General features: G+C 43.1%; 2 protein-coding genes across 2 annotated transcripts in view; one reads left to right on the forward strand and one right to left on the reverse strand.

Moving 5' to 3' along the window:
* The window catches only part of FAM234B (family with sequence similarity 234 member B), a 61,640-nt gene extending 57,595 nt beyond the window's left edge, over window positions 1–4,045 (forward strand). The window contains exon 13 of the mRNA XM_049882516.1: window positions 623–4,045. Within this exon, the coding sequence (XP_049738473.1) occupies window positions 623–628 (6 nt within the window). The 3' untranslated portion in view covers window positions 629–4,045. The remainder of the gene's footprint in view (window positions 1–622) is intronic.
* Window positions 4,046–5,167: 1,122 nt separating this feature from the next.
* Window positions 5,168–27,849, reverse strand: part of GSG1 (germ cell associated 1) — a 90,915-nt gene continuing 68,233 nt past the window's right edge. The window contains exons 4-10 of the mRNA XM_049884840.1: window positions 21,347–21,487; window positions 19,734–19,991; window positions 10,468–10,786; window positions 8,955–9,002; window positions 8,032–8,184; window positions 7,443–7,554; window positions 5,168–5,598 (exon numbers count right to left, since the gene is read on the reverse strand). Of these exons, the coding sequence (XP_049740797.1) occupies window positions 5,253–5,598; window positions 7,443–7,554; window positions 8,032–8,184; window positions 8,955–9,002; window positions 10,468–10,786; window positions 19,734–19,991; window positions 21,347–21,487 (1,377 nt within the window). The 3' untranslated portion in view covers window positions 5,168–5,252. The remainder of the gene's footprint in view (window positions 5,599–7,442; window positions 7,555–8,031; window positions 8,185–8,954; window positions 9,003–10,467; window positions 10,787–19,733; window positions 19,992–21,346; window positions 21,488–27,849) is intronic.

The following is a 27,849-nucleotide window of genomic DNA, read 5'->3' on the forward strand; positions in this document are numbered from 1 at the left end:
TTTGGATCAGCACTATTTCCTAAGGGTGCTTCATGATCATTAAGAAATGGTCCTCAGTTTAATTGTTTTCAGCTAGAAACGGTACCGTTTCACTTGAGGGGCATTTGGAAATGTGGGGTCATGTTATTGTCCTAATGACTGAGGGGGTAGATGCTACTGGTGTCTTCTGGGCAGGGGTCAATGATGCTAACATTATGCAGGATCTGTGGTGGCATAGTGGTTAAGTGCTACGGATGCTAACCAAGAGCTTGCAGTTCAAATCCGCCAGGCACTCCTTGGAAACCCTTTGGGGCAGTTCTACTCTGTCCCATAGGGTCGCTATGAGTCGGAATCGACTCGATGGCAGTGGGTTTTTTCTTGTGGCAGGTCCGTATGACAAAGAATTACCATGCTGTCTATGGCCTCCTATGGTCTAGTTCAAAGTTCAAGAATTTATCACAGAAAAAGATTAAGTCTCTGGGCGTTTCTGAAGGGGCACTTACAAACTGGGGCAAGGCAAATCAGAAAACTCTTTAGAGGAATATTCTGACCTTTAGGCTTTTCCTATTTCTTTTCTTTGATAATGTCTACCATTAAAAAAATAACTGAAAAAAGTCACTGATACATCCACTTTTTTTCCTAGGTCTAGCCTGATGGAATCTTCAGTTTCTAAAGAAATGAATAGAATGAATACCCTGTCTTGTCAGTATAACATCCATTCTTCGGAGAGAAGGAAGACTTGAACCTCATTTTAGCACCTCCGTGAGATTGTTACAAAGCACTTTGGAAGGCATGTTGGAATTCTCTGAAAACAGCAAGATCTGTTTGGCTGGGATGTCTCGCCTACCTTTTCAGTCCCTACATTAACCTCCTGTAGGCACTGTGTGTGTAGTTTGGAAATGTGAATCTTATAAGTGTTTTATTTTTGTATGTCTAATTTATAAGCTCTTGCTGGGAAATTCTGTAACAGGAAATGTTTCATTTTGTGTTATACTGTGTGTGTATTTTTTAGTATTGTGGTGAAGTATTTTCCAGATACGTCCTAAGCTCCAGGGATCCAGTTTCTTGCTCTTATGAAGTACATCTGGTTTGTTTGGTTGTCTTGAGTCTTCCAGATGTCCTACCTCTGATATTGAGGATCACTCGAAATTTTTCCCATTCTCTCCCACCTGTACCTAGGCTACTTCCCAATCACAGGCAGCAGTAAGAAGGAGCCTGGTAGTGGCAGACTAGTTAGCCACACGAGCGTTTGTACCTCTTCCTTGTCTTAAGTATCCTGTTTCCTCAGGCTTTCAATCTATATATATATTTAGTGGCCATAAGAGTAACTATTTTCCTATGACAAGGGGAGCAAGAGAAATAGTTTAAATGACCCATCTCTGACGAAGCCTATATATTATTTTATATGTGGTTTTGATTGTTATGACAGTCATGATTTTTTTTACTGTAGTAACTGGCAGTCTACTTCTAAAAAAACTGACCAGTGAAAACCTTATAAATAGCAGTGGAAACAACCTGTGATATGCAGATGACACAACCTTGCTTACCGAAAGTGAAGAGGACTTGAAATACTTACTGATGAAGATCAAAGACCACAGCCTTCAGTATGGATTACACCTCAACATAAAGAAAGCAAAAATCCTCACAACTGGACGAATAAGCAGCATCATGATTAAGGAGAAAAGATTGAAGTTGTCAAGAATTTCATTTTCCTTGGATCCACAATCAATACCTATGGAAGCAGCAGTCAAGAAATCAAAAGATGCATGGCATTGGGAAAATCTGCTTCAAAAGACCTCTTTAAAGTGTTAAAAAGCAAAGATGTCATTTTGAGGACTAAGGTGCGCCTGACCCAAGCCATGGTATTTTCAATCACCTCATATACATGTGAAAGCTGGACAGTGAATAAGAAGACCGAAGAAGAATGGATGCATTTGAATTATGGTATTGGAGAAGAATATTGAATATACCGTGGACTGCCAGAAGAAGGAACAAATCTATCTTGGAAGAAGTACAGTCAGAATGCTCCTAAGAAGTGAGGATGGCAAGACATCATCTCATGTACTGTGGACATGTTGTCGGGGCACCAACCCCGGAAGGACATCGTGCTTCATAAAGTAGAGGGTCAGTGAACAAGAGGAAGCCCCTCCACAAGATGGATTGGCACAGTGGCTATAACAGTGGGCTCAAACATAGCAACGATTGTGTGGATGGTACAGGACTGGGCAGTGTTTTGTTCTGTTGTATGTGGGGTCGCTATGAGTTGGAATCGACTCACTGGCACCTAACAGCAGCAACTTCAGGACTGTATGTGTATGCTATCCTTAACTTAGATGAAAACTGGACGTCAGGAACAATTGAGCCTGATATCCTTGCTTCTTTCCTACTTCGCTTTCTTATCTTTTCCTCTAGGGCTTCCTCCTTACTACCTTTTTTTTTTTTTGCTTTCTCTTTTATTCAGGGATAGTTTAGCTTTGCTTGCATGAGAGCAGAGCTGTTTCTGGACATTTACCCTTGCTACTTGAGTCTAGTATGCAGCCATTCAGCCCTGCTGATCTCCTTCCTTATAGAGCCCTTGAACCACTGTATTTTGAGAAAATTCCTATGTAAATACTATAACTTGTAAATAGCTATGTTCTTTAGAATTATCTCTAGGGCTTACTTTCCCAATGTTTACTTCCCCCTTCTTCTATATATATATATAAATTTATTACCACTATTAAGTTCCCTTCCAAACTTCTAGGTCATTGTTTATATAACAGAAAATCCAGTGTTAGCTGGGGGAGAGCTGCTTTTCTTCTTGAACAGTTTTGAGATAGATTGAGATACTTGGACCTGTATCTTTTTAGCTTGTGTTAATGAAGGGATTCCAGAGAAAAATTCTTATTGATCTGATAGTAACAGTCAGATTTAAAGGGATATATATTAATTGCCCACTGATAGACATTAGGACATAACAGGAGGTTGATAGCAGTAGATCCAGGCAGGCATGTTGCCTGGTCTGCAGATGGGCCTTACTAAATTTTTGGACACCTCTGCCTTAAGCCCTGGAGAGCAAAGTTTGTTTCAACACTTTGGAAGGATTGTGTAGGTCCCGCTTATTACAGACTTTGGGGGAACAGTTAGAGGATATAACAGAGTATGGGGATGATCCCAGGTTCATTTCCAGGGTATGAATCTACTTGGGTAGAAGTTGCCTAGGATCTTGTTTAGTACAGAATCCTAAGGACTAATTATATCCAGCTGAACACTCAAAACTTTAGTTGTTGTCCTGCGGCCTGGGCTGAGCCATCAAGGGCTTAGACCTAGTTCTCTACCATGTTGAAGCTTTCTCGGAAGCCAGCCACTCTAGGCGGGGGTAAAACGCACAGTTATTTACTGAGGACCAGGTTTGGGGGGATTGTTTTGGGCAGAAGACTGTGCTCATGTTGGGTGAGTCCCAGAAAATGTGTAACAGGAAGCTAGAAAAACATGATGTCCTTGAATTCTTCACGGTGTGTTTGCAGACTGAGAGATTGTTTTGACTGTGGTAAGTTTGAATCTCCTTTTGCTAAACACAACGTCACCTCTAGATTTCTCCTCCCTCTTGGCAGCCAGTACCCAAGGATGTATGTGGTGGCTCAAGATTGAGGAAGCTTCATCTGAGCAGTGTGGGTGCTGGTCTCTTGTCAAATGTGTCCTTCAACTTCCTTCTCCTCACAGGCAGCCACTCCACCACACATCCAAGATAGGAAGTGCTCCTTTCTTTCCCTGCTCCCAACGTGGGGTTGCCAGGAAAGCCAGTACGGCCACTATTTAGAAATAGTAATGGCTTCTGCAAATGCAGGGGTCTTCTCTCCTCCCAATCTCTCTTCTTTTTTTCTCTTAACAAACCCTCCCCTTACTCTAAAACAACGTCCTCACCATCCCTCAAATGGTCTCTACTTACCCATCTGTTTTGGTATGGTGACAATAACCCCCTTAAATGTGAATTGCTCTCCTTGTTGTCCATATTAAAGAAAAGCCAGCTGATATATTGTCAGGAAGCACTATTTAAAATGTGAAGTGTTACAGAATAAATACTATGTATAGGAACATACGTGTGTGCTATTGTTTTTCTTTTTAGCCATCAAAGATGGTTTATTTTCCCTTATGGAAAAGAGAAAGGGTGAATTGGTGGATGGCAGTCTTTATGGAGAAGATAATAGGGTAAGTCTCTCAGAAGGGATAAGGAAAAGGTGGGGACTTAGAGAGGAGTGTATGCCCTAGCCCTGTTTGCTGGGGCAGTCTCCAGTATGGTTCTCCACTGGGGAGCCATAATCCTACCTGGAAATGCCTCTGTGAACCATTTTTGTAAGTGGATATGTCTCTGTATGCTTTAGGGGCTGTCTTATGTTATACGATTCTCAGAATGGCTTCTAGGATAATATTTAATAAAACGTTGTATTGGGTGTCTATAATGTGGATGTAAGACACGAATAGGGAGTGTGGAGGACATCAGTCCCAGATGCCAAAGCTTGCAGCAGTGCTTTCATCTTTCACATATTACTTCCAGAAAAATTCACACATATACCTCAGAAGTTGAGCCTCATTCCAACCTTTTGATTTGTCCACCTCTACTCCTCCAAATCCCAGACAAATGGGCAGATTTATAAGCCCCTTAAGAGCAGGGACTATATTTTATGCCTCCCCCCTCCCCCTTTAATCTCTATTGCTTATCTCAGGACCTGGGACATAACTAACAATCAGTAAAGGAGAGAAGGGAATTCTGAATGCACAGGAAGGAGAAATGAGACATGGAGGATAGTGGGGTTGAATAGTGTCTCCTCAGAAATTCATGCCCACTGGCAGAATGTGAACCTTATTTGGCGTGATGCAGCTACAAGCCAAGGAACACCAAGGATTGCCCGGAGCCAATAGAAGCTAGGAAAAGGCAAGGAACGATCCTCCCTTAGAGCCTTCAGAGCGAGCATGACCCTGCTGACACCTTGATTTCAGACTTCCAGCCTCTAAAACTATGAGACAATAAATTTCTGATGTTTTAAACCACCCATTTTGTGATAATTTGTCACAGCAGCCAGAGGAAACTGATACGTGGGGGTGAGTGAAAGGAGACAGAGCTCTGAAGGAGAAGGGAGCAATGGCATCCGGAGGCCCCACTGGACTTGTACTTGAAGATACCCTTATTCTTAGCCTCTAAAAACCATATTCAAGAAACAAAACTTTGGCTTAAGCTCATATTGATAACAAACATGTAAGGTAGGGCTTAGCCTGCATTCCAAACCCACTTATTCCTAACACTGCTCTTCCTCTGCAGATGACCCAGTGACCTCTTCTTGTAGCTCCTGGCCGGTCCCTTGCTGAAGTCTCCTGTTTGGTAGCTCTGAGTAGAAGTCAACTCCTTCAGAGATAGAGCGGATGGGCTGGTTTTGGTATTGGTGGTAGCCAGTCAAAGGCCCCCCCAGCTGGGCTGCAGATGACAGCTGCTGAAGCAAACACTGGTGGTGATGTGGGAGGCAACTCAGGTTTTCCCTGAAGCTCTTACTGTGCCTGTACTTGAATTCCAGTACCATCCTGGTGTACGTATTGAAGGTGGTGACAGCAGATGCCATGCAGCAGGTGAAGGAAACCCAGGCCATGCTAGGGACAAACGTACACAAAAAGTGGACCATGAGGATCTTTCTTAGAGGGGTGAAAACGAAACATGATTTCTTCCTTTTAGTAGTCAAGTCAGTGTCTCGGGGATTTAGGGACCTGAGAGTGCTGCTTTCCTCCATGTTTCAGGCAAGAGGACTTATTTAGTCTGTATTAGGAGGGTACATTCTGATTGTTTTGTAATAAGAGAAAATGACTCATTCAGTATTAAAGTCAGACAAGGGGTTTAACAGAATTGATTAGTTGTCATGGTGTGCCATGCTCTCTTATCCCGCCCAGGTCTATGTGCGTGTATTTTTTTTTACCTTTTATAATCTCCAGACCTTTAGTTCAGCTGTATATAGTGGGCATAGCCTAATGCAACAACCTTCTTCCCTTCTCCTCCCCCAAGACACGTACACTCTGCCAAAGGTTTCTTTCACTCATGCCAAGAGGAATTATCCCTCTTCTCCCATCCTTTGTTCTGAACTTTGCAGTCTTAGTGTCCACAAAGATGAGCCTCTGAGAGTCACTCCAGAAACATTTGGTACAAATCTGGAGATATTATAGGTTGCAGTGATGGAATTTACTTACTATGAAAACAGTGTGGTTCTTGGCTTAAGGGAGTTTATAATGGCTGGGAGAGAAGCTGGAGATTAAGGGAAAATGGATAAATTCAAGAAAGAAAGAAAGAAAGAAAAAAGACACCAGGGAACTGTATCAAACACATTCTTATAAATTTGGAAAGCCAAATTCCTAAACTTCCCCATAATTCTGGGAAGCTCAGGAAATGGGAAGTTTTGTGAGGTTAGTGAGGAATTCCATGAGGCCCGGTGATGGTTAAAGCCAGGCTGCCTGCTGGTACTGTACGTTCCTGTCTGCTGCCTCTGACAAGCTTCTAGACTGCTTAGCAGGTGGGCTGCTTCTGCTGGGAGTTCTGTAGTTTGAGCTCAGGAATGTTATGCCAAGAATGGCTTGAAGATAAACAAAGGTGAGAAACCGTGGGTCCGAAAAATGAGCTAAGCTTGATGTGGTGGCTGGTGGAGTAGACCAAAACCCCTGAATCAAATAGCACGTATTAAACCATGAGAAAGGGGATAGGATCTTAGACATTCAAGGAAAAAATGCCTAAATAGGTTTCCATGTTGCTTTCTTTAGAATGGAAATTCAAGTATAAATTGGCAACTATACAGGCTCCTGTAAGGAGTGGGAAGCTCTAGAGCGATGGGAAAGTATAGCTTGAATGTGTTTTGTCATGGTTGTTGCTTCTGGCTTTTTAAAGGAAATCTAAAATAGTTCTTTATGAGTTAGGGAATGACTTATAGGGAAAGTTTTGTTTCTAACACAGCTTTATGGAATAAGAATGGAAGAAGGAGAAAGAAATTAGAGTATTTCATTAGAGGAGAAGAGTGAACCATTCTCAAGGAATGGAATTCAATCCAAATTTTGAGGCTAAATCTCCTCCATTTCTCTGTCCTTCAATGCCTTGAGTCATCCAGTATAACTATAAAATATAAGGAATTTCCATAAGCCATAAGGTGTTTTCATTTCCCATGGGCAACATACATATCCGGGGAAGAGGCGATTGCCATAGCTCAGAACAACTGGACAAGGCAACATCCTCACAAAACAAACCAGAAGAATCATCTCTGCCACTCCTCAGAAGTTGGGGGAGGTGGGGAAGAATGGCTATGACTTGATGGTCCAGCCCAGTGTTTGGCTGTGACAGACTTCTGAGGATGAAGGGACAGTACAAGGACACAGAGCAAGCATATAGTTTAGGGGGGAAGATCTAATGAAGGTTGGCTGGAGAAGGGACTAGGAAGGTTCAGGAGATGATAAGTACTTACTAGAAGGCCCAGCCATAATTCCAAGTATGTGGCCTCCAGTCCTCTGGACCCAAGTTGGCAGTTGCCTGGAAGACTTGAGAATACATCATGTGGGCCACCATCCCCAGAAGGCCTACAGAGGAAACAAAAAGGCAGAAAACCCTTAGACAAAGGCTGTCATCGCCATCTAAGGGGAGTACAATTAGGAAGCAACCTCATCATTTTGCACAGCATTGCTGCTGCAATGTTGACTTTGTTCTTGATCTCATATAAGCACCTCTCACTTTATCCAACCAAGGTAGCCTTGAAAATGTGTGTATATGTCACGACTGAAAAATAAACCAAACATATATTTCATATATTGAGAAAGCTTGCAAATAAAATGAACCTAGAGATAAACTATTTGGTAATATACATAGTGATCCAATATAAAATTTCACATCATTTCGATTTAAAATTAAAGATGTTTTTGTAGTGTATCTCACACTCCATTCTTTGTACTGCCCTTGGGCTCTTCCATCTTTTCCTCAAGTTAGAGACTCAAACCCTTCAGCTAGTGCTTCAAAGATGGCTGAGGACAACCACCTCTGCTCCCTTGGGAGGTGCTCACCTGACAGCACTGAGGAAATAGCAGCAAAGGCACTAAGCTTGAGTCCGCGGCCAGGGTTCCCAGTAAATAGCAAATCCATTAGTAGCAAGAGGAAGCTGGTGAACTGAAGTCCAATGTAGGTGACCTGGGCTCCCAGTGATAACCAGAGGATCTCTGTGAGAAATCAGAGGAGGAAGGAACACTTACTCTGACAGTTAATAACGGAACCAGTGGGTGAACACATGATACTTGTTAGAAGTTAAAAACCTAGAGGAGAATGAGACAGCTGAAACCCGCTAGGAACACCAGTTTTGTGTTCTTTGATCTCACTCAGCTCCCAGTCTGCTCAGTATCCAGTATATTATCAAGTACACTTGACTGAAAATACTGGTAGGAAAATTTAAGAAATCATCCAATTTTCATAAAATCTTGCAGGGATATAACTTTTTTCTCGCTCCTTACTTAATTTTGAGACAATCAGTTTTGTTGTTTTTTCTCTTCTTTCCTTTCTCCTTTCCCTCCCTCCTTCCTTAGTCCTTCCTTCCATTTTACAAAAAAATTATTGGAGGAAAAGCTTAAACTATTCGACCTGATTACTTGGCAAAAGCTAGTAAAAGAGTAAGGCTGTTGGTGGTTTTCTACTTGTGAACTTTATCCCCACTGTTAAATTTTTTCAATCCTGAAGATGAGTGAAAGTCAGCTATAGAAGGGATTCGTGTCTCTCATTGGGGCACAGAAGGAAAGAAAAGCAGATCACAGTACAATTTAGATCAAGAGAAACCACATTATTAGCAACTAAATTATTTATCAAACCTACATACTTGCCACAAGCCCCAAGGGAAGGTGGGGGAGAAAAGCCTTCTCCATCAACCGCTTCCCTCCAAATCGGAGAGTGGGGTGACGTGGGCCTTGCAACATGGTAAATTCCAGTAGTCCTTTCTCACCTCTCTCGGTTGGTGGTGTGAGTTCAATGAAACTTCGGCACCTCTCCCCTGAAACATATACAAGGTACAACTTTGTGGGGGTGCTTCCTGGGACAATTGGGATGAAAGCCTTCCCCACCCCCATACCTGGTGCTGCTCCATTTACTCTGGCACAGTGCCTGCCTAGCATACAATAATGTCAATAAATGTCTCCTTTAGAAAGCAGCCAAGAGCGCATGGATAAATGAACGGCATAGGCAAGAGTCATCCAAATCAATTTCTTTCTCCTCCATTACCGGTAACAAAGAGAAAGACATTCCCAGAGAGTGCCTAGACAGAAAAATGTTCCCATTTCCTTACCTGGAAGAGTTAACAATTCTAGTATTAACTAATATCTTTTTGTTGCTGTTGTGCCACTGGACTGAATGGCCCTAAATTTTCGAAGACTGGGGTTAGAAGTGCTGTGGCACAGTAATAATTGACAAATACACATTTATATTTCTCCTTTGTCTACTTTTCCCCCTTAGTCCATTAGGGAAATTGGGCACTAGGAATTTTTTTTAGCTCTCTTTCCAGGCTAAAAGGTGACTGTTGGATGCTATGTGCCGGGAAGAGTCGAAGTCCTCAGTCTAATCCCTCCTAACCTGAGGAACCCACGTTGACTAATGCACACAGGCACAGTGCCTGCTTTGTTGACATGTACCAAGGTGGCAAGAGACCGGGGAGGGTCTATCTTTAGCTCCTCATGGGCCTCCTTACATGATCTAGTTATCCTCTCTGGCTTCAGTTCCCCTACATTTAAAATTGCAACAATAATACTTAGAATGAGAGAACACTTTTTTTTTTTTTAACTGGGGCAGGAGGAGGGGGCAGAAGGGGCTTTAAAGGTGATCTGCTATGACCCTTTAGTCTCAGAATGAGAAAATCAAGGCTTGTAGAAATGAAGTAATTTATGTAAGGTCACAGCTAGGTAGAGCTGGAACTTTTTTTTTTTTTTTACGATATTTATCTCAACATGGTTTGTTTCTAAACAGCAATTCTAGCTCACTAGTATGGAAATTCTCATAATCTTAAATGTCTAAGTGGAATCCTTAAGGTTAATGCTATTTTAAACCAGCGAGCCCCTTTGTTAGCAGTCTACTAAAGAGGCAAGAGATGGAACACCAGATGGACTCTGACCTGATAAAAAGGGAAACCTATGGAGCCCTGTTGGTGCAGTGGTTAAGAGCTTGGCTGCTAACCAAAAGGTCAGCAGTTTGAATCCACCACCTGCTCTTTGGAACCCTATGGGGCAGTTTTACTCTGCCCTATAGGATCGCTATGAGTTTGAATTGAATCGAGGGCAACCGGTTTTTTGGTTTACGGGGAAGGAACATTGTGGAAGATGCTAAGCCTGGAAGTGAGGCCCAGTGGGCAGGAAGGAGTGCTATACTTCCCACCCCTACTTCAGCTATTAGCTAGCCTAGCTGGTTCTTTGTCTGGGTGGAATCCTTTGGGGGAAAAGCAAACAAGGCAGATGGGGTGAGGAGGTTACCTGGTTCTTCCATGATTTCCTCACAGGATAGCCACATGCCGCTGTGGAAGGTGCGGAAGGAGAACCGGTCATCCCCAGTCTCCCAGCTGTACTGCACCACCTCCTGGGTTGATGTGTTGGTGTCGCCCCCAACCAAGGACATCGGCATGTCAAAGCACTTGGCTGCCAGACCTTTTCTGCACAGGGGCTTGGGCACCTTCTGTGTCCCCACAAACCAGTAGCTGCTGAGCAGGGATGTTGTGGAGAGGCTGAGTGATAGCATGTTGAGGATGGCAGATATGAAGGCCCGCTGGCTGGGGAAGACCTTCGGGAACTCCATCTGTAATAGACAAACACAAGTGGATGGGGAGCGAACTTGAGAGTGTAGAGGTTTGGGTTGTGCTGTACTCCCCACTCTGGCCCCAACCCTTAGCTAGCCTAGTTGGTTCTTTGCCTGGGTAACATCCCTTGGGGGGAAAAAAAAATACACATATACATCCTTTCTGTGGCTTCCTAAACTCAAGCCACATTTCTCCAACACTGACAGGTATCACCAACCTATGGGAGTTTTCTCCAAGTAGCTGTGTGGCCACTGTGCTTCAGGGATGGCCTGGAGCAAGCACCATAATGATAATGTTGATTTAAGCTGGTCCTTGTGTGGTTCCCACAGAAAACAAGCTGTGATTTGTGTATGTCAAATAATGAGCAGGGCTGGACTGTGGGGATGACATACAGCAATACACAGAAGGAGGGATAAAAGCCATCCACCAACTAGGACAAATTATAATGAAGGAGGTAGAAGTCAGAATGAATTGGAAACCTTCCATTTTGGGTACAAAGTTTCTGTTGGGATGGTGAAAGTTTTGGAAATAGTGATAGTTGCTCAACATTATGAATGTAATTAATGCCACTGAACTGTACACTTAAAAATGATTAAAATGGCAAATTTTATGTTATATGTTTTACCACAATAAAAAATAATATTAAAAAATCTCCCACTACTGCCCCAAGGTGAGAGTAGTCACTGCCTGGCCACCAGCTGACAGACCTTAGGGAGGATATGTACCTTTGTGCAAGTTGCCATAATGACCCCATCACATCATGTGCTCTGAGCAGCAGTGATGAAAGGCAACCTCTAGCTGGTGCCCTTAGTCCAGCAGGGACTGATTAAGAGAGAAAGTGTATCACTACAAATATTTCTCTGGCCGGTCTCTGTCTACTGCAATCCTGCCCTTCAAGGCTCATCCCAAGGCCCATCTTCTTCCGGAAGGTCCTCTAACCAGCACCTTCCATGGAAGTGAGGCTTGGAAGGGCTTCAAGGAAACTTGGTTTTTACCTTTTCCATGACGCTCTATCACCTTTATTTGTGGTCATGTCTTATCTCCCCCTCAAGACTTGAAACTGTCTTCAGGTAGCAAACATGTCTTTTTAATTTTATCTTCCCCATAGCGTCAAGCATGGTATTTTGCACGTTAGACACTCAAGGAATGGCTTATTAAGGATGATTTCATTAAAGCTTCAGATAATAACCTCAGTCATACTGTGATTAAGCCCCTGAGGTTATTGTATATAAGGTTTAGAAAAAGAATTGGAAGCACTCTAACCACTTTTGGTAGTAATTATTTTTGGTTTCGTTTCCATTGAGCGGTGGTGGCAGCACTGACTTGCCGAGGTCATTTATTATTGCAACAAAGTAAGTTATCAGGTTCCCCTCCTCCCCCCTCCGTACGGATTTCTGTGAAGGGAGTAAAGGGGATGTGTCCCATCAATGAATGTTAATGGGGATCACCTCCAGGGGGAGCACGTGGAGGCTTTGGGACTTCCAGGATAAAAGATGTGGGGCTATTGAGAGCCCTGGTCCTGGGAGAGGAGATGGGACTAATAGGTTCTGAGAGAGGCCGAGATCTGACCCAGCTTCCATCCACTGTCACTGAGATAACACAATCTTAAATGAAAGATGGCTGTAGAGTGCCTGTGGAGTCTGGACATCAAGTGTGGGGCCATGGAGCAGTGGTTGCGTGCCTGTGGCCAAGACTTTGGTCAGGCAGAGAGTGTTGGTTGTGGGAGTGGGGGGTTGGGGTGGGCATCTCTGCGCTGATGGAGCAGTGAGTAGAGCAGAAAGTAGCCATGACCAGTGTGACTCTGGCTAGAATCCCTGCCCTCCCCTTCATTTTCCTCACTACGTGAAAAATGACCAAGAATTGGACTTGTCCACATTGGTAAGTGGTGGTTTGGGGTCCGATTTAACATAATTTAGAAAAGTGAAATTTGACGCGTCTTGCACTTTGTTTATGGAGCAGTTTATACCGTTATATGAATACTCGCTGGACATTGCAGACAGATGCTGCTTAGAGTAAAGCATCTAGAGCTTTCCATGGGACCTCGAATATCTGAATTAATCAGACCTAAATCTGCTTAGCTTAAGAGATGTAAATAAAACCATAGCTAAATGGGACAGGGCCATAAATCTGCCTCTCTCAGCATCCCCAGCTTAACATTTTCGACATTTAACAGAGAACTTTATTTTAGAAATAGAACAGTTCATTCTTCAGAATTCCCACAGACTAAAGCAGTGCCTGCTACAGAGCACGTATTATTTATGGCAATACAAAATACGCAAGGCTCATATGTATGTAAAAACCCATATATAAAACATACGATAAAACAGCTTCTGGGAAGCAATCTGCTAATATGATTTTCTTTTTTTAAAGCACTGAACAAATTAACTCCACCAAGAATTATTAGTCCTTGTAAGACTCTGGGTGACCTTGGCTAAGGACTCAAAAACTACAGCATCCAGAAGAAGGAAAGATCTTATATTGCCAGACACAGAAGTCATATGTCGCCCCCGTCCAAAAAAGAATGTTTTCATCTTGGTTTTAGTTACAAAAATTCTATTTGTTTTAGTCATTGTTATGTTGCTATGAGTTATTCTTTCTAATCAATAATCCTTTCTAATTATTCTTATATCCGTTGCTCCAATAGGAAATGGGCTTCCAGGTAAAACCTCTCTATCCATCCTTCTGTATAAAAACTGAATTAAGGATCTAGGCAATTCAAATTTTGTAATCTCAGGGCACATTTTCAATAACTTTATTTTCAATCTTATTTGGTTTAGAAATTTGTCCACTATCATGTCAGATTCTAACTCTGCACCCAATCCATTTCAAGTTACACATCTCTCTAAGTATTTTCCAGGTTGTTCAGAAATAAGGATAACAAGTCCGACACCAAGGAACACCCACCTTGTGGCACCAAGATGACAGCTGATTTAAGGAAGAGGTGATTTCACAAAGGGTGAAAAAGAGCTTGGACTGAACAAAGCTCAAAGGGTGCTTCCAGAAGGAGAGGCCGCTAAAGATAGACACAAGGAGCCTCATTTTCAAGGATTTTCTTCAACACCTATAGAGCCATGCTCTTTGTCACATAGTTCTCTACTTCCTGAAAATGTGCCTCTTTTCCTCAGGATCCAGATATGAACAAATCTAATTTTGCAATGATTTCCTTAAGGTGCCGTTGATCATGGAGAAGTAACAGCCATAAGAAAAGCTATATCACTGCATTTACTGACAGGCCCCGTACCAAGGTGACTCTTTATACTCAAGAAAAGGGACAAAGGGTGGCTTCCCTGACACTCAGGGACTCAGATCAATAGGAACTGAAAAAATTCAATAACTCTTCCGTCAGCATAAATTAACAGAAAAACTCAGAATAAGGATAGGTTAATACGGACAACAAAAGTGCACACCTCTTAAAAGAATCAGGTGCAAAATAGCTATGGAATGGGCCTCCTGAGCAATAAGAGAGGGGAGCTGGTTACCTTAGGCATGGTCAGCATCTTGCAGCTTGTTCAGAAGGACCGCAGGGTGCCATCTGCGCTCCAAATCCCTCTGGTTTAATGTTGAAAGAATGAAAACTGCCTTTCCACCCTTCTCCCTCCCCTTCTGACCCCTCCTTTCTCTCTCACACTTTTTGGAGTGCCTGATGATTAAATGCTGCCTTGCAGGGAACATGGGCACTTAATAATTGACAGAGCAGTCTTGGCCCAGCTGTTCTGGGAGATTACACAGGAGAGCTTGCCAGTGGGTATCTGGGATTAAGCACAAAGAAGCAAGGACCTGCACTGGCAGAGAGAAGTCTCTTTAAAAAGTAAATGATGGTCTAGTTTCCATCTAACTGCCATTCCCTGTGTAACTGGTGTGAATGGACTGGGCTTGATTTTATGGCAGACACAGGAAATATTACAGGGTCACCATTACCACAAAAGTTCCTATTCCCTCGAGTAGGATTTTCCATCCCTTTGAATAAACTCTGCTATCTTTTTATCTGCAATGTCAGGGCTTCACAGAGCAATGGAGATGACACTGTTTCCTTGTGCCATGGTTGGCTTCCACCCTCTAGTTAGCATCCTTAGCAAGCGTTAAGAAATCTCTCTCCACATGCAATCCTGAGACAGGAGAGAGAGAGAGATGGGGATAGGGTAAGGTTAAGGATGTGGAATGGAGTAGGAGTAGGACTGGTGAAATCCAGGGCCAGGAATCCTATGGCTATAACCCATTTCTCCCCCAACCTAAAAAAGTAATCTGATAAATCTGTAAGGGGTTGATTGTATATCTTCTCGTGGCTGGTCACCTAGAAGTACAGGTTGTTCTTTCTGTCCTCAAAAATTGTACAAAATTAATTAGGGTGACAATGCTGGAGACATTTTGCAACTGCTCGTGGTTCCCTAAATAGTCGATGGACTTCCATCCTCCATGCCTTTGCCGGTGCTCTTCCTTCTGCCTGGAAAGACTTCTAATCTTTTTACCTGGTGAACTGCCTCTCATTGAGACTGGCTTAAATAGTCACTCATTCTTTGAGCGTTTCTTTTCTCCCTAAGAGAACAGTTCTCTCTTCTCTGCCATGGCACTGTACCTCTCACTTAGTACTGTACTTTCTAGATTCCATTATAATTACTTATCTTTCTCCTCTTGAATGTAAATTCCTCAAGGGCCTCTCCGTCGAGTCGATTCTGACTGAGTGACCCTATAGGACAAAGTAGAACTGCCCCATAGGGTTTCCAAGGAGCAGTTGGTGGATTCCAACTGCTGACTTTTTGGTTAGCAGCTAAGCTGTTAAACACTGCGCCACCAGGGCTCCACATTCTAGAGCAGTAGTTTTCAATTCTGACTTAAAATAGACTAATCTTTGAAACTTTGGACAACATGCAGATTTTGGGACTCTTTCTGAGAGAGCCCACAGTAGTTTCAGAGTGAGGCCCAGGAGTTTTAGAAAGCTCTTAGTATATACCCAGGGAATTAATGCACCATAAAATGATACCTACTGGACCCATATTGAGCTCACATTGAGCTGACATTTAATGATACCTTCTAGATCCTGCCCTGTAATACTGCTCCTGTTTTCCAGATTTGCTACTAAACAATGTTTTCCCCATTCTCTATTTGTGCAATTGGTTTGCAGAATCAAAGGTAGGTTCCTTTCAACTTCAGTGTTTGAATTAGTCCCCATTCTAGCCAAAAGACTCTCTTTGGATCCTGCTGTCACCCAATATATTCTCTGCTCTTCTCAGACTGATGTTACCAGCAAACTTGATACATAGCTATTTATGTCCAGGAGTGATTCCTGCATCATCCCAGTTACCCTTTATTCACTGTGGCAGAGATATCACTCTGGTCTGAGAAAAGGGAGCAGAAATTTTGTAGTCACTTTTTACATTGGCTGCTGGTTTCCTTTGAGTTTTTTGGCGCTTCTTGGAAACACTGGTGGTGTCGTGGTTAAGAGCTACGGCTGCTAACCAAAAGGTCGGCAGCACAAATCCACCAGCAGCTCTTTGGAAACCCTATAGGGCAGTTCTACTTTGTCATATAGGGTCTCCATGGGTCGGAATCCACTCAACGGCCACGGGTTTGGCACAGATCTTGTCCCAGGCTTGGTTTCCTGGCTACATGGTTTTCATCCCAACGCTAGGTGGCGCTATCTCCTCACAATTTTCCTCCTTCAGTCACATGCTTCCCCCCACCCACCCCTCCACGAGTCGGCAAAATGTGGGTGGAGGTGACTGCTGCTCCCTGTAGGATTGTTCTTTTTTCTTCATTTGGCCTCCTTCCCGCATACTAATCTACAGAACACCATGTGTCAGCCTTATGGAATCCAGGGCTCAGAATGAACTCTGGGGGCTTCCAGCCACTCTCTTGAGGACAGTTTGTAGGATTGCTTCCTGTAGCACTTTTTTGCTGCCAGCGCTAGTTTTCAGTGACTCAATAGATCCTCAAATACTTCCCATGGGAAATGCAGTTCCACAGTATCAGAGAGTACAGTTAGCCAATGTTTCCTGATGGCTTCTGTGTATGTTTTTCTTTACTTAATTGTATCCTTATTCCCTTTCCACCCGAACAGTGAATAATTCTTTTCCCTTCTCTCTGCTTACACCCTTCAAATGCTTGCAGGTACTTCTCATAGCCCGGTTGAGTCACTGTTTGGCACAGCCTTTTGTCTTTGGTTTTTATTGCCTCTGCTCATAAACCGCACCCCCACCCCACCCCAATACCTTAATAGCCTGAAGTTTGCCTTTTCCAGAGAAAAGAAGATGGGAGCGGCAGAGTCCTAGTGTGTTACACGAGGAGGCCCAGAGGTGAACTTAAAGAGAAACTAACGAAACTTCAGCTTCATGGTACCTTACTTACTCAGGCCCCTTCCAAGACGTTGTTACCTCATTCGTGCTTGTACTTTTGTATTATTATTCTTAAAGAGGGCCTCCAAAATTATGTTATTTTAGCTCTCCACAAAACCTTGATCCACCCTTAGGAGGCTGTACTTTTTTCATGCATGGTTGGCTGCCTGGCTACTTACTAGCTGTGACCTGTCTTGAATCTGCTCCCCAAGGACCCCGAGCCCCAACTTCTGATTTCCTCTTTTTGACAAAACATGAGTTTCTCTGCCCGGCAAAAATCAGTGGCCATCATCCCACTCACTTCCTTTCATTGTAGTTTGAGCACTTTTTTTTTTTTTCCTTCCCTTTCCTCTCTTAGAACAGAAAAAGTAATTGCTAGTCAAGACAGCATAAATATAATTAGGCTAGGCGCAGAAGCTCAGAAGCTAATGACTCAGTGCAGACATGACGATTCCACATCTCAGAACAGTATTTAACTTTGGTAGGCTGGAATGTTACCACCTCAGGATTACTCCCACAGGGATATCTATGTAACTCAATGTTTATGACATCACAAAGCCAAGGGCTGGGGCTACCTATATTTGCTAAGGTCCTCAGTCACTCTTCATTCCCTGCACTGCACAAAACCACATTTATAAGGTATGTGTAAAAAGAACAATCTTGGGACACCCACACCTACTTTGTAAATAGGAATACAATTTATTGTTTTGCGAGTGCACTGTAGATTGGAAGTGATTAAAGCGATGGGTAAGAAAAATGCTGAGCCAGAGCAGATCGTATACCATACCACTTCCTTAAATCCCACAGCCTAGGGCTAAGGGATCCAGGTGGGCCTTCATCCATACTGGCATCTTCTTCTAAGGAAGGTCCATTTGACCTCCCTGGGAGTAGTACCTCTGTTTTCCCAGATCCAGATTCACAACCCATGCCCCGTTGACTAACTCTCTTCTGTTACCCAGAGGACAAAAGCCTGGAGTGGAATGTCAGTGTTTCGGCTGCGCACTGGCTCAGACTGACATGCTCCTCTTCTCATTCCTTCGTGTTTTAGCGTGTGTCTCTCTCATATAACCCATCACATGGTTTACTTGTCTGTCATGCTCTCTTTAAGTTGCTTGTTAGAATAGCAGCTGTGTTTTACTCATTGTTGATCCTCAGAGCCTAGCACTGTCTATCATTGATGAATGAATGAAGTTTGTAATGGAAACGAGGCTCATTTATACAATTAGAAGCCAAAGGGTGAAGATCAGATGTGAATAAAGAAAAGTCTGTCCAAATGGGCTTCTGTTGCTAAAGCAGCTGAGCTCTTAACCACTGTACCACCAGGGCTCTGTTGCTAGACACGATCAATTCACATACGTAACAGCAGTGAGAAGCTAAAACAAGGTCCCCAGGTCCACAGACATACCCTAAATGTTTCTATACAGATACGCTCAGAGTTTCATCAAAAAGTTCCTCTGCCAATATATTTCCTCCCACCTGTGGAAACATTCCTGCTTTTTGATGAGCAAAGCGCAGAAAACAGCAATGATCTCATGAACGAGTTTTATCTTTAGTTCACAGAAGCCAGGATACAAATGGATTGCTCAAAAGCCAGTGACATATTGGAAATGATTCACCCTTTCCCAAGCCCGCTGATTCCCTACTGATTTAGAATCTTTCTGGATGACTTATCTAGAATCTTCTGAGATTTTGCTGCTCTAATTACAATTTTTACTTCAGTACCCATCATTTATTTGACTCCTTCAGCTGAGGAAGAGAATGAAGATATTTGCCCAGGACATCTTGATACCTGCATCCCAGACCAAAAGGGAAGATGCCGGTGCTAAGTGTCCAAAATAGGGTCACTGTGAGTTGGAATTGACTGGAAGGCAATGGGTTAGGACACTTAGCTCTAGGACTTCGCAGCTTCTGATTAATTATTCTCAACGGTAACCATGTTCAATCTCTTCATGACCCAAAATGCTCACACAATAAAAACGAATTCAATCTTCCTAACATGGGTCCCAAGTCCTGGAAACACTTCCACTTGTGCTCAGTAGGAAGGACTAAAGAAAAGCATTTCGGCCTCTCCTCCCTCTCGCCTTTCCTTTTCCGCTTTTTAATGGAATTGTTTAAGGGCTTTTGCTAATGCAGTCATTTCCAGGAGAGGAAGGCGCCTTTCTTCCAAACCCCAAGCAGCTGGAGTGAATCAGAGGGGTAGCCACATCTGCACATCCTGTGGGGCAATCGCTCACGCGCGGGTGACGGGGCCCACAGGGGCCTGGACGGTGGGGGGCTCTTGGGGACCGCGGGGCGGGGGTGTATCGGGGGTGGCCTCCCCAGGGTGCTTGAGATGTGGCCGCCGGCGAGCGTACTCGGACTGCCCGTTTTCGCGTGTGCCCCTCCCATCCCCTCTTTTCTTACTTGTCCCTGCTCCCCCGCCTGCCTGGGTGCCCGGGCCCAGCCTTGTCCCGCCACTTCCCCTCAGCCCTCCTCCCTCCGTGAGTAACACCGCCTTCCCTCCTCTCAGTTTACTACGGCGCCGCGGTCGCCTAGCAGCCGGCGCCCGTTGTCATGGCGACACGCCGGGAACGTGTTTTCAATTGTTTGGCGAGGCCCCGCCCTAGTGGCGACCGACCCTTTCGGACTTCCTGACTGGGTGGGGCAGGGGAGGTGGTGGTGTTTCTTCCTCCCCGGCTTCCTGCGTCTGCTGAGAACGGCGTCCCGGGGGCACTCCCAGAGAGAAGGAAAGAGCGCGAGAGGGCCGAAGGGACAGGGCCGGGGATTTGAGAGCCGCAGCGGGAGGGGACGAGGTCGAGCAGGGCCGCGTGTGCCCCGGGGAGCTGGGGCCGGGGCCAGGCAGCGAATGTTTGGCCCGACAGCTGCTTTGGCAAGCCTTGGCAGAAGGGAGTGAAGAGACTAGGTCACCTGCTGAATTCCTCATATCCAGGCCTGTAGGCCAAGGGTCAGGAGATGTGGGTTGAGGAACCCAGTCAGGCATTTCTCTGTCCCCTTCCGTACCCGCTAAAAGTACAGGTTCCCTGGCTCTTGTTCCAAAGTCAGGGTATGGCTTGGCCTTATTTCCCGGATCTGAGGTGAAACTTAGTGACGGCGGACCCCTCAGCGGATCTGAGTTCTAGTCTGTACTGTACCCAAGACTGGTGATTTTGGACATGCTACATAACCTCCCTGAGCCACTGTTTCCCAGAGGTAAACAGAGTGGGTTTTCATCCTTCACAGGTTTGCAGTGAAGATCAAAAGAGGTAGAGTGAAAGTGCCTCTAAGTGGAAAGGAGGAGAAAGGGAACCTGTACTGTGTAACAGGCATTTGGCTAGACTCTTCACAAACACCATCTCATTTAATCCTCACAACCAGCATGAAAGAGAGGTGGCATCTCTACAAGTGAGGAATCAAATTTAGAGCATTTGACTTGTTCAAGGCTACAAAGCTAGTAAATGGTGAAGCCAATATTCAAAACCTCCAAAGTTTGTTCCTTTGATTGTGGCTAGGTAAACAGAATGCAAGTCACCTTTAAGAAAATTACACAAATTCCAGGCCAGATTATGAAAAGTCACACAGAATGAGCTGACAGATTAAGTAGGCCTTATACTTCACACATATGTATTAACAGACTTCCTCTTAACCCTTCTATGTCTCTCTCCTAGAAAACCAATAATAAAAAAAAAATAATAGAAAGCAATAATAAAATTTACTGTAAGCTGTGATTGGCTTTTTAAATAAAGTTCACATCCACTTCTGAGGGTTCTTCTATATGATCTATTCACTTTGGGCTTCCAGACTGGGGAAGGCGGCTGAGCCCACGCTGACTGCAGAATAGCTAGCTCTGCTCTGCAGTTCCAGAAGTGTCTCTTACTTAGGCCCTAACCTCTCCTTTCTTCTGAGATCTCTGACTTCCTGTCCATGCACAGCTCAACACACTACTCCCTCTTGGGCTCCCACTGTCATACGTGCGTTCCATTTCACTTGCTAATTCTGTTTCATTTGTCTCTCCTGAGAAAGGCAACATACATGAGAAGGAGGAACGTTTGTTTTTTTCAGCATCTCTTTGAGCTTAAAGTCGGCAGCCCCCAGTATAAAAGGAGTCACATCATTTCTAAATGTCGGGTCCCACTCCAAACAAGCAGAGATATCTAGCCCAAGTGGTCTCTGCTGACTGTGAGGGTCTTCCTGGGTCTGGAATGATTCCTGAAGATTATCCCAGACCAGAAAAAGTTTGAAGATGTGCCCTACCTCCCAGTTCCAGGAGATTCCAAATCCGAGCTGGCTTCCAGCAGGACCACAGTGGTCCTTCGGATTTTCTGGCATAGAACTTAACGTCAGCTCGTTCAGTTTCACTAAGGCGTACACATCTCTATCACTTCCACCTTGGACCTTTCAAGGGGCCAGAATTTGGCAATAGCAATCACTCAGAGAAAGGAGAAAGAGAAGAGCCACAGGTCTCTAAAAAGACCTGGAGCAGAGAGGAAAGCAGAAATGAAGAAGCAGAGGAAGAAAAAAATGGGAGTTTTAATGGAAGAAGATGAAAAAGCAAGAGGCCAAGGTGTGGACATCACCAGGTTTATCAATAAAAACTGGGCTTGAGTAACAAATTTTCATTCCACTTCATATATTCTCTTAATGTGTTCCCAAGCTTCTTACCACAAGCATGTGAAATAACAAACTGATGGATTAGTATAACCTACATTAAAAAGCCAATATTAAGTCTACTACAAATAAGAGACATTCATGAGTTTGAAAAACCTACCTCCTGGGTGACACAAACATGGTGAGTCAGATGAGAGGGTTTGCTCATTCACTTTTGTAGTTCTGAGGTAAAGGAGTTTCAGTTTTTCTTCTGCTTTGTCTTAATCAGTTAGGTGGAATGAATATTTAGTCTGAGGACAGATTAGGTCCCCTCTTGCCAGCAGAGGGGTAAGATGGTGCGAAGTGGGTTGGAGAGGATGGAAAGGATACCCCCAAGGCAGGACACAAAGTTGAGCTGCCTGGGTGGGGCTGGCTGACCCAAGGGGTTTGCTCTGTGATGTCACAGTGACAGGCAGCGACCTCTCTGTTGCCCCCCCTGGCTCCTCCCCCACCCCCAGAAAGATGGGGCTACTCTGGACTGTCTGTCAAAGGCCTGGATGTCTTCTGAGGTCATCTAGATCAGTGCTTCTCTTATTGTGCAATAAGAATCCCCTGGGGATTTTGGTAAAATGTAGGTTCTAAAGGTCTGGGATGGCCCCCATATGGTGCCAGAGATGCTGGTCTGCAGGCCACACTTTGAGTTGTAAGGCTCTTGATCAGTACTGCCCAAATACAATGTGAGTCATATATGAAATTTTATATTTTCTAGTAATCACTTAAAAGAAGTAAAATGGACACGTGCACTACAATATAAGAAAAATATTTTATACAGTGCTATGGTTAATGTAAGGAGCCCTGGTGGTGCAGTGGTTAAAATGCTTGACCCCTAACAGAATGGTTGGTGGTTCGAATCCACCAGCCGCTTGGCGGGAGAAAGACATGGCAGTCTGCTCCCATGAAGATTACAGCCTTGGAAACCCTATGGGGGCAGTTCTACTCTGCCCTGTAGGGTTGGTATGAGTTGGAATCAACTCAACAGCAACTTTTTTTTTTTTTTTAAATGGCTAAAGTAAAATGTAGTCCTTCCAAAACAATAAAGTTGGGTTCAGTGGAGAAATAGTTTATGCTGCTTCCATTTTAAAATTTAAATTAGCTGAAATTAAATAAACTAAAAAATTCAATTTCTCGGTAGCACTAGCTACATTACAATGGCTCATGTGGCTAGTGGCTACTGTATTGGACAGCACAGCCCTAGACCATTCCCTGAAAAATAATGGTGTGCAGAAATTACCGTTCTAAAGGACTACTATCTGGAAACCTAGTAGATACTTTCTAACATAATTTAATGAATAAATAAGTAGGATTTGGGAACTATTAACGGTGGGACAACTCTCTGCGGCTTGAAAAGAGGGATGTTGGCTCCTCCAGTATCCTTCCAGTCAAGAGTATGGGTCCAAGGCCTCTGCTCCCTGAGAAGTGTCATGCTCGGTCTTCCTCAGAGCTTTGTCCTGAGTCCCCTTTCTGGGATTCCTTCCTCCTCCTTGCCACCCCACTTAAATCTTACAGAGCCTTCAGGACAGACGATTCCAGTCCCAATTCTGCCGCAAGTCTTCCGTTGTTATTCCAGCCTCTGAGTTTGCATAGCAAGTATGCCCTGGCTGTATAATGGGGAACTTTTTTATATGAGGTCTTGAATTGTTTTAGGTGTGTTAGTCTGTTTACCTCACAAAATTCTAAGTTATTTGAGGAGAGAATCTATTTCCTTCTATGGTACTCAGAGGATCAGCAAAAAAGAAGAAGACCCTCAGCGAGATAGATTGACACAGTGGCTGCAACAATAGGCTCACTGTAATGATTGTGAGGATGGCACAATAGCAGACTTTCATTCTGTTGTACTAGGGTCGCTATGAGTCAGAACTGACACGACAGTACCTAACAACTACATGGTGCCATTATAGTGCAGAGTGCAAAATAGTTGATCAATAAATATTTATTATTTTATTTAATGACCTAAGATACCTAAGTAAATTTCTAAGGGAGAACATCAGACTTAAAACTGTGAAAAACTTGAGCAAATAGAATAACGTATCTTGTTCTTGGCATGTCTCGACTTCATCAAGATGTCATCTTTCCCAAAGTTAATTTATAAATTTAATGCAATCCCAACACAAATACCAATGAGCATTTTTAAAGAGCAAGATGATTGATATTAAAGTTCATATGGGAAAACATATGCACAAGACCAGCTAGGAAAACAGAGAAAAGGAAGAACTCTGAGGGAGGGTTTACCTTAGTAGATGCTAAAACATACACAAAGGCTCTCTAATTAAAACAATGTGGTACTGGTGCATGACTAGAAAAACTGACTAATGGAATAGAATAGAAAGTCCAGAAATAAACACCAAACCCCCCTGCTCCCAAAAAAACAAAAACCCAAACACGTTGGTGTTGAGTCAACTGCAACTCATAGTAACCCTACAGGACAGAGTAGAACTGCCCCATAGCATTTCCAAGGAGTGGCTGGTGGATTCAAACTGCTGACCTTTTGGTTGGCAGCCAGGCTCTTAACCACTTTGCCACCAGGGCTCCGGAAATAAACACAACTACATATAAACATCTAGTTTATGACAAAGGTGAGTTCTCAAATCCCTGGGACAAAGATGATCTTTTTAACACATCGTGTTTGGGCAAAGGGAATAACCATTTGGAAAAATATAAATAGCATTAATTTCTTATACCACATTGTTACGGATTGAATTGTGTCCCCCCAAAATGTGTCAACTCAGCTAGGCCATGATGGCCAGTATTGTGTGATTGTCCACCATTTTGTGGTCTGATATAATTTTCCTATGCATTGTAAATCCTACCTCTGTAATGTTAATGAGGCAGGATTAGAGGCAGTTACGCTAATGAGGCAGGACTCAAACTACAAGATTAGGTTGTATCTTAAATCAATCTCTTTTGAGATATAAAAGAGAGAAGTGAGCAGAGACACAGGGGGATCTCATGCCACCAAGAAAGCAGAGCCAGGAACATGTGTGTCCTTTGGACCCGGTATCTCTGTGTTGAGAAGCTCCTAGACCAGGGGAAGATGGATGACTTTCCCCCAGACCTGACAGAGAGAGAAAGCCTTCCTCTGGAGCCAGCACCCTGAATTCGGACTTCCAGCCTCCTAAACTGTGAAAGGATGAATTTCTGTTTGTTAAAGCCATCTACTTGTATTTCTGTTATAGCAGCCCTACATAACTAAGATACATATACAATAATAAACTCGAGAATAGACTGGTGATCTGAATGTAAAAAATAAAACTATACAAGTACTAGAAGAAAACGTGGGTAATTCTCCTACAACCTGGGTATAAAAAAAGGCTTTGTAATTCTGACTAAAAATCCAGATACTAGATTAGAAAAGACTGATAAATTTGATTACATTAAAAAAAAATCACTACAAGCAAAATAAACAAACCACAAACTGGGAGAAAAATTTTGCAACATGTATCACAGACAAAAGGCTAATACCCCTAATATACAAAGAACTTTTACAAAATTCCTGTAGAAAAACAGGCAAAATACAGGATCATACAAAAAAAAAAAAAAAAAGACGTGAAGGTGGCCTTAAATGTATGAAAAGATGTTCGCCTTCACTTGTAATAAGAGTAATGCAAATTAAAACTGCAATGACATGTCATTTCTCATCTGTCAGATCGGCAAAAATGAAAAGTTTACCATATTCTCATTGCTGTAGGGAGACAGGCATTCTCACACATTACTGGTGGCAGTGCAAAATGGCACCACCCCTATGGAGGAGAATTTGGAACCATCTCATAAAACTACATGTGCATTTATCCATGATCCAGAAATCTTACTTCTAGGAATTTACCCTGAACAATTTACCTTCAAGAATATGAAAAAATATGCACAAAGTTACTTATTACAACATTATTTGTAATTGTAAAATATTGGAACTATCTTAATACCCACACAGAGGAGATTGGCTAAATAAAATATGGTACGCAATATGAGGGAGATTTCTTTGGACTGATAGAGATTAACTCTTAAGAGATATTAACTGAAAAAAAAGGAAAGTGCAAAAGATCTTTTGTGGAAGAAGAAAGGAGAAATAAAACATACCTATGTCTGCTTTTTATTCCAAGAAAAACAGAGGAAGAATAAAGCAGAAGAGAATGAAGTAGATTATTTACTGGAGGGAGAGGAAGGGGTGGAAGGGATTCAGGAGGAAGCAATACTTCTCTGAGAATAAATTTTTTTTTTTGTGTGTGTGTGTGTGTAGTTTTGACCTTTGGAAGCATACTAATGTTCTATGTATTTAAAAATAAAATTAAAACAAGACGGTCAGGAAAAAAAAAAAAAAAACTCTAAAACTGAAAAACATGCACCCAATTGTATTTCAGACGAATACTATAACCACATTGAAGAGGAAAAGAAGCAAAAGGAGGATCAAATCCAAGTAACTTATGAACACAGTGTTGGACTATCTATCCTCAGTCTTGGGTAAGGTTGAGGGAGGGAGGATTTCAAACCACTCTCCAGCTTTTTAGTAGTGTTGCTTGTTGTGGTAGATATGTGAAGTGATTTGGAAACTATTTTAGATGTATTATGGGACTGGATAAGTGAGGATGTGTTAAAGCTGTTGGGAGCAAGAGTTCTCAGTGGGGAAAAGAAACATAAAAATATGGAATAGGGGAAGGCAAGAAAGAACACTATGGGGTGAAATGAAATTAGAGGCATCAAAGTGAGCTCGCAGTTTCTTTAAAAAATGCAAACACACACATATATACACACATATGTAAGTATAACCCAGTAATCCAGTGCCATCGAGTCGGTATGTACCCATAAATATGTACGCAAGTATGTTGTTAGTTGCTATCAAGTTAACTGTGACTCATTGCAACCTTATGTATAACAGAATGAAATGTTGCCCAGTTCTGCATCATCTTCATGATCTTTGCATGTATGAGTCCATTGTGTGGCCATTATGCAGTGCCCTCCAATCTAGGGGGCTCATCTTCTAGCACTAAGCTGGACAATATTCTGTTGTGACCCATAATGTTTTTGTTGGCTAATTTTTGGAAGTATATCAACAGGCTTTTCTTTCTAGTCTATCTTAGTCTGAAAGTTCTGCAGAAACCTGTCCACTGTGGGACCTTCCTAGTATTTGAATTACCCATGTCATAACACTCAGCATCACAGCAACATGCAAGCCACCACAGCATGACAAACTGACAGACGGGTGGTGGCATATACATACATACCAGTAAAAAACCAGTTGCCGTTGAGTTGACCTCATGTGTGTCTGAGTAGAACTGTACTCCATAGGGTTTTCAATGTCTTGTTTTTTTGGAAGTAAACACCAGGCCTTTCTTCTGAGGTGCCTTTGGGTGGACTCAAACCTCCATTTCTATTAGCAGCCGAGCGTGTTAACTGTTTGCATCATCCTGGGATGCTATACATATGTACATACATGCCTACATACACACACGAGAAGGGAAGGCTCTTGCTTATTGTACAATGCAAGGAGCCTACCGGTAAATGTGAAAAAAAAAAATGTGAAGGGCATGCTAAAGCTGAAAAATCATCATGTTGCAACTATTCTAGTAAAGATGAATTTAGGCATAGTCATCAATGAACACTAAACATAGGGGAAATTTAGATGAGGAGTAGACTATTTTCACGGTCTTACAGTGTCTTCCCACAGACCACTTATTAATTGCAAGGGAGAAAGGTAACTATAAAGAATCAGACCACACCTTACACAGTCAAGAAATCAGATAACACCTTCACCAGGTGTCATGGATTGAATTGTGTCCCCCCAAAATACATGTCGATTTGGTTAGGCCATGACCCCCAGTATTGTGTGGTGGTCCTCCATTTTGCAATTGTAATGTTATATTAAAGAGGATTAGGGTGGGATTGTAAGACCCTTACTAAGTTCACATCCCTGATCCAATGTAAAGGCAGTTTCCCTGGGATGTGGCCGGCATGACCTCATACCACCAAGAAAGAAGCACCGGGAGCAGAGCACGTCCTTTGGACCTAGGGTTCCTGTGCAGAGAAGCTCCTAGTCCAGGGGAAGATTGATGAGAAGGACCTTCCTCTAGAGCCAAAGGACAGAAAGCCTTCCCCTGGAGCTGACGCCCTGAATTTGGACT

Source organism: Elephas maximus, chromosome 4 (assembly GCF_024166365.1).
Source record: "Elephas maximus indicus isolate mEleMax1 chromosome 4, mEleMax1 primary haplotype, whole genome shotgun sequence".
Lineage (NCBI taxonomy): Eukaryota > Metazoa > Chordata > Mammalia > Proboscidea > Elephantidae > Elephas > Elephas maximus.